Raw genomic sequence first — 7,500 nt, 5'->3', positions numbered from 1 at the left:
ACAAGGATAGCAGACCTGGGTCAAATAGAGTTTGCACGGTTTGGGGTCACTTTGGACTGTTTCATAGGTTCCATTTCACCAGGCAAACTAACTCAAGCTCAGCTGAAATATTTGGAAGTATTAGACATATGTATTTGACCCAGGTCTGACAGATTGAGCCCTGTGCTTTGGATTCAGTTCATATTAAGAGCCAATAAGGTCAACCCATGCTACTAATGTCCCTCTGTGTTGAAGGATACAGAGTCATCTGGAGCAATAACAGAATGACTAACGCCTGGTCACGTTTACCTTCCAGACCTCAACAGAGAGCGGCTGACGTCAGTTCACAGTAACCACTGTTAACCAGTTATAGGAAATTACTCTGGCACTCAAAACAAAGAGCAACTCAAACTGCCCCTCAGAGAGGAGAGCGTCTCAGGGAACAGGGATTGTAGACATAACAAAAATGCTTTGTCTTACAGGAAGTTTTAAAACAAACAACTTCTTCTGTTTCTACAATTTACCCATCTTATCTCCTTGCTCTTATAACAGAGGGAGAACTCTTTATTAGAGAGAGGGGGGAGCGAGAGAGAGAGAGAAAGAGAGAGAGAGAGAGAGAGAGAGAGAATCCGAGTCAGAGTCTCTATCTGAAGTAAATACAATTGTAAAAGTGAATGCGTGTAACAAGGACAGCTCTGCACAACCCTGCATTAGATTTCCCATTAAACCTCTATGGTTTCCCCTCTGCCTCTCCTCTTCAAAGGCTTTACTGGACAACTGCGTACGGCAGAGGAGAAGAGGAGCAACATCATGAAGAAGAGTTACGGCCCTGAGCCCAGGTTCTGACCCCACGGGTCAGTAAATAAAGTCCAGGCCCCACTGGTCTCTACTGGTCTCTACTGCTGCTAGACGCTATAGATTAAATAAAGCAGCAAACAGTCACTCTGAGTCTGCCCTGTCTCGCTGCACCACTCCCAGCTGCTTTCAATAAGCCTCCCCTCTGCCCCCCGCTAAACCCTCACTGCCCCTCCCCCCCACCCCGTCCCATAAAACCTCACCCTCCCTCCTCTCTGGTTTCCCCCCGGCCCGTTCAGAGCCGGCTGAAAGGTCAGAAGGAGAACCAGGTATGGATGGACATGTGGCCCTGACCTGGTCTGGCAGATTTACGCTAGCTAGCTAACAGAGAGGAAGCGGGAGGGTTGGCAAGGGGGTGAAGAGAGCAGGGGTGCAGGGAGACCCGCCAGTCACTTAGACGTCACCTAGCCGTCAAACACTTTGTTTTTCATCCCCTCCTCACCTTGCGATGGCACTGGGGTTCAGGACGAGTAATATTATGAAGGAGTGTTCCGGTCTTTGCAGGGGGTTGCTGTGGGGTTAGTGGCAGTTTAGTTGGTGTTGTAACTCTATGTTGTAAGTGATGTTCTCGTAGTTATTACTAGTATCACTTATCTTGACACTTTGTGTCACCCCCTGTGTAACTGTGAAACTAATGTCTTCACACTTCCCTGTTTCACGCTGAGATCTGTCATCGCCCTTTCAGAACCGAAGGTATTTCCTACCCTTCCTGGTGACTCCAGAAATGACCGCTCAAATACGTAAGTTCTGTGAGTCCAAAAGTATTTTTATATTATTCCACAGGAGCAAACATGTCACCAAACCGCTGCTATTCTGTCCTGTCCTTTCAGTGCGAGCAACAGTCCAACTTTTCCACTGGGCTGTTTATTCCCATTAGAACCCACTACAGCTGTAGGGTAAGAGACTGGTGGAAATAGAGACCAGGTGAGTACCAGGACACAAACATGTCACCACAACCGTTAAGTGTAACAGTGACTGTAAAGTGTTACTGCACCTCTCCACATATCTTTTAGTTGCTCTCTTTATTCTTTAATGGCACTAAAGCAGGCACTGCACTGCTCTGTGTTTTGTACAAGGTAACTGTATCCCAGAGAGGTCACCTTTCATAACATCAACTCTGAAAGCAAACACTATCAAGTCATAGATCCTTTAATTGTTTCTATGGTTACATGGATCCGATCAGCAAGTTCTAAACGAAAGACAAACCTTCACCAGACAGCTGGCTGAGGGAAACAGATCTGACTGTCAGAATCCATAATCCTACTAGTTAAAAGACTACATTCTAGTTCTGAGAACACAGCCCAGCACAGAGCAGCACAGCTGAGGCAGGCTGTGGAGGAATGCTCTCCTTTCATAAATGGCTGTCTTTCATGCTGATCTAAAACCACAATTATGAGCTTAAGAGCCAAAACGACAGGGTTTGATTTGGGGCCCGTAGTAATCTGCTGTCAGATATTTCTTTCAATGAAACAAAATAAACTCTCTTGATCTCGGCTAATGACAGACTCTTTTTTTTGTCCATATTGGTTCATTAATTCTTTGTGGCTTTCATTCAACATCTCCTGTTTCTGTGGCTTGGTTTAGTTCTCTCTCTGCTCGTGTCTCTTTATTTACCTTGGGTTTTTATTCTTCATGGTGGTGGTAGGGGGTAATCATTTGACTTCGTGAAACTATGATGTGTGTGTGTGTGTGTGTGTGTGTGTGTGTGTGTGTGTGTGTGTGTGTGTGTGTGTGTGTGTGTAAACCTCCCTCCCTCTTCCCTCTCTTTGAGATAGGTTAGTGAGATATGCGGCACACCCATCCCAGGTGCTAAGAAAACAATTATGTCTCCTTAGGATGATAAGAAGATAACACCCCTGATTAACACCCTTTGATATACAGGAGGAAATGTCAGCTTGGCACAACATATTTTCTCTTCTCCTGTTACCTGATCACTATCAGAGCCCCTGCTTCACTAGCATTATCACTAATGTTAGATGCAGGATCAACAGTTGTAAATGATTCCATTAACAAAGCATTGTCCTCCACTGTAGAGGAGAGAGAGTGTATGCATATTGTAGAGCTGGAGAGATGCAGGTTTCTTACCCCATATTTGCACTGTCGTGAGGAGGCTCCATACTGGAAGCGACACTGCTCATCTGCGTCGTACACCTGCCCCGGGGCCACTGTTGGGTACAGGAAGTCTCGTTTCAGAGGTTCATTGTCCAGACACGTCCCCCGACCTGAGCTGTCAAAAAAACAAACCTACAATAGGATTGTTTCTTACACACCACACCTACAGAGCCTATTGTGCAGGTTCCCAAAGGTGTCCTCCAGTATTAATGGACTAATCAAGGGCTTGATGATTAGTTGAATAGTTGAATCAGATGCGCTAGTATTGGAATATATCAAATAAGTGGAACGGCTCAGGATACTCAAGGAGAGGTTTGGGAAACACGGGTTAAGTATAGAGGGTAGCTACTAGCTACTGGTGTACACAATGCAGCCCTCCAGGATAGAAAATCAATGGTTTAGCAACATCAAATAAATTGTTTCATTTAGAGGGCATCTCTCAACCTATATTGTACACAACAGCTTAAATGGTGATATTCTTTCACAATAATGACTTAAATAGAGTTTATGACAACCCTAGTCACACTGTCTACTAACACGTGTCACATTGCCTTGTATGTTTTCAGTAGCCTCTAACCCTATAGATGGAGTGGAGAGGAAGAAGAGGTGAAAAAAAAACGTAAATACGAGGAAAAACACAACAAAGAGAAGAGAGAATGAAAACCCAAACTACGAGCAGTCAATGGTGTCTGTCTGTCTGTCTGAAACTCACTGCTCTCTGCTTATTTGGCGCTGTGACTGCACCGTACGTATGGAATCCACAGAGAAGCCAATAAAATGACAGAAGGAGAGAAAGAGAGAAAAAAACTATTGAGTGGGCCGTAGGTCACCAGTCCTGAGCTGGAACTCTGTTTAGTCTGTTTTGTCATCATAGAAATATGTCCGCTGCACAAAGAACTCACTCTGAAAACACACACACACAAAAAGACTGCAATTTTGTATTCTGTTTTAGCAACTTTTCTACTCTGCCCAAGAAAATATAAATACTAAAAGTGTGGCCAAGAAAGCAGGCAGGACAGAGCAGCTTTTGTTGGGTTGGTTGTGTGTGTTTATTCTGGGTTGGGAAGTGTAGCTTGTTTTAGACATGGTGGTGTTGCTGAACGGATGCTTCTCTGTTCTCTCCCGTCTCCCTGTCCGCTCTGAGGGCAGACGACTGGCTCATACTGAAGACTAGTACTATACTCCTATTAATTTTACTACTACTGGTACGGTTACTATTATTACTACTACTATTGCTATGTCTTATACTATGTGTGAACTAACGTACTCTGTGTGTTTTCCAGCAGCGGTGTGCTGCGGAATGCTTCTCATCCCTTAAAAGAATAAGATGGCTTGCTTAGTCACAATTGATGATTTTGTAGACAGACCCAGGCTCAGAGAAAGAGAGAGAGGGAGGGAGAGAGAGAGAGAGAGAGAGAGGGGGGGGGGGAGCTAGTGGAGGAGAGAGAGGAAGGACAGAGAGAACAGAATGAAACAGAAGGGGAGAGAGAGCGCATCCCTATATATGAACTAGAGGGCTGTGTCATGGCAGTCTCCTTCTCCATCTTTATCAGATGTTGGGACTGTCTGATCCGATTAAGCATTTTAACTACAACTTTGCTCATCAGTAGGAGCTACAATGAAGTGGGCTATCAAATGATTTTAAAAAAACAACACCACAATCAAAGTAAAATAATCTCCTCTGTACTTTGCAGATTGGCCAGAGGCAGCCAGGGTTGTGTGGAAGCAGCCAGGAGCCTCTGGCCCCCCACCAGCCTATCAGACAGCACTCAACTCAGCTAAAGCATGTCCACCGACCGGAGAGGAGAGAAGAACACTGGCCTGGGGGGGGTCACCAAGGTAGTATTACATTTCTCCTCTTCAATTTACCCTTTTACTGTCTCTCTCTTTCTCCCTCTCTCTCTCTCTTTTTTCTCTGTAGTGGAATAATCATTTTCCTTGGCGTGGAGAGGTCCGTCTCACCAGAGCTCCCCTAGCCTACCCTCCCGGCCCACTACACCGACCCACACCGCGGCAAGCCTGGTCTGGGGCAGACCCCACTGTTTATTGGTTCGGGGAGAGATCAAATAGTCTGATGTTTCAATATAGAAAGTATTATTTCACTGAGTCGAAGCAGCTTCCTGTCCTCTGGGATAAGCCAAGTTCATTACACTGTCAGAGAGGAAATCTCTTCTAATAAGAAGAGGAAGCATCACCGGATCCTAAACTCCCACCTTGGTCAGCCATGTTAAGACTAGATATTAACAAGATTAAATAAAAATAAAAATAGTATGATTTTAAGACTAGGGCCAGGATTCAATCCGATCACCCCTTTTCGGCTATGTACCATTCAAAGACAATGTTCCTGCATTCGCGGAGACTGCATTCCACTAAACGCTGCATATGTCGGCTCAATCGGAAATTACTAACATGGATCTTCCGCGGTCCGGATTGAATCTAGGCCTAGATATTGCTTCAATAGAAAAGCGCACAATTATTGGCCAGTGGCCACATTGGAGTGAACTCCATGTCGTATATCTATTTTGAATATAACTAGGCTAAAAGTTACAAAACTATTGATTTATGGCATACTGGCAAGAGAACCATGCAGAGTAAACTGTGTCTGAACTATGTCTGCATTCATAAACCATTCTTTAGAACCCAAACGACCAGCCACATATTGCACCAGCAACCCAGTGTATCTAGGCCAAGACCACAGCCAATGTTGTTTACTTGGCAAGAAGAAACGCGTGACATATCCAAAAATCTGTTGGAGGGAGAGAACCCGGGGAGGGTAAGTCTAGTTTACAGACAAAACTTCATAAGAGAAAGCAAGACATCAAAAATAAAAAGCGGAATTGAAAAGACACAAAGATGAATTCAGCGAAAGCTTAAAATTCACCTACAACAGACTTTCAGATGAGAAAAAGCAGTCACACAAATGTGAGCAAAATATTCAGCCTCTCTGCCCTTGGTCTGAAATAGTACTAGACTCCCAGATGATCCAATCACGAGAAAAGAAGGCCAAAGTGAGAATGTCCAGAAACCGTAAAGAGGCATCTCTGTGTGTTACTGTGAGAAGTTGGCACATGGTACTGTAATGTCTATGTCTATGTGCCAATGCTACTTGGTGTTGCTAGCTAATGTCTTTCCTCCTCGTCTCTCCCAGCTCTGAAGGCTTTCACCAGAGAACACACTCTGACAACCAGAACCACCATTATCCCAACACAAGCACACACACACTGAAAACCATTCATTGGGTTTAGAAGTTGAGGACCTTCAAGGCCAAGCTACTTTGTTTTCTATGGACGCTGTCTGACTGGAAGATTTATTTAATACTTCTAAACCCAGACTCTATCTGTTATCATCTGACGGTCCTGAGGGGCACTATTTGAAATAAATGAAGAATATCCTTCTTTACAAAGGCAAGAAAATAAATCTATTTATTATTCAAAGCACGGAGAGACAGAATATTCTGAAGAGGAGGAGTGCAGAATTTCTGTTTCTGTCCCAAAACCCAGACTCAATGTTTGGATGGCTGGAAGGCTATCCATGTCTTTTACCTACTGAGGAAGTTTATGATTGGTTCAGGATATGTACTAGAGTTTCAATAGGTGGTTTTAACTGAGAATAAACTGAGATAGGCACACACACACACACTCAGGAATGCGCCCTCTTCCACTTACTCGAGGAAGCTGGTGATGTAGTCCTTACTGCAGGCCGACCAGGAGAAGGGGTTGGTGTTAGCTGTGATGTGGGCCGCCATCAGCTTGGCTGCCTCATGGCCTTTAGTCCCACATGAGTTTCCTATTCCATCATGGTTCATCCCGAAACTGTAAGACACAAAATGGAGGACAGAGAGGAGGGCAGGTAAAACACGGAGTGAGATGGAATCAAGACAGTGATCTAAGGCCAGTTACAGGTTAAGGTAAGGAGTGGAGGAGGATCAACTGATCCTAGATCTGTGCCTAAGGGCAGCTTCTACCCAGATTGGCTCAACATCCCATTCAAAGAGAGATTGGTGGTGTCATAGTGATGTGTGTGAATCCGTCAGATAGATTCTAATACTGCGGGTGATGTGTGTGAATCAGTCAGATAGATTCTTCCTTGGGGTTTGGCTGGCATGTTTAGGTACCTCTGGACTGAATGAATCTCTACCTCTCTACCCTATTTTCTACCTCATCTATAACTCTGCCCGGCACCTCCTCTACATGTAGGGTAGCGTTAGAGAGAGGTAGAAAGGGTTTGAGCTGGTAAGAGAGGCCTCCCTGGCTCTGTAACAGCTGGTGTAGAGGGGACTAGAGGTCAGGGATCAGTCTCTGTCTGGAGCGCTGGAGCAACCAGAGAGTTTTAACCACCACCCTGATGCTGCCTGCCTGTCAATCAATCAACAGCTACAGGTCCAGACTGGCCAGGTACATGCAGCCAGCTACATACTGGGGAGGAGGAAGGTGGGGAGAGACCAGGGCAAACTCTCTATGTTCTCAATGAGACAGGGGGAGAGAGAGAGAAAGAGAGCGAGGGAGGGGGAGAGAGAGAGAGAGAGGTATAGATAGATACAGTAGAGAGAGAATC

The 7,500-nt window shown here is 45.0% G+C and overlaps 1 protein-coding gene across 1 annotated transcript in view; it reads right to left on the bottom strand.

Annotated features, from left to right (window-relative positions):
* Positions 1–7,500, bottom strand: part of adamts6 (ADAM metallopeptidase with thrombospondin type 1 motif, 6) — a gene marked incomplete at both ends in the record, with an annotated part of 82,235 nt that overhangs the window by 53,485 nt on the left and 21,250 nt on the right. The window contains 2 exons of the mRNA XM_084159689.1: positions 2,920–3,061; positions 6,612–6,758. Of these exons, the coding sequence (XP_084015815.1) occupies positions 2,920–3,061; positions 6,612–6,758 (289 nt within the window). The remainder of the gene's footprint in view (positions 1–2,919; positions 3,062–6,611; positions 6,759–7,500) is intronic.

The sequence above is a fragment of the Coregonus lavaretus genome, assembly GCF_964263955.1.
Source record: "Coregonus lavaretus genome assembly, chromosome: 4".
NCBI lineage: Eukaryota > Metazoa > Chordata > Actinopteri > Salmoniformes > Salmonidae > Coregonus > Coregonus lavaretus.
The sequence above is the reverse complement of the archived record's forward strand: the minus strand, read 5'-3'. Positions and strand labels throughout refer to the sequence as shown.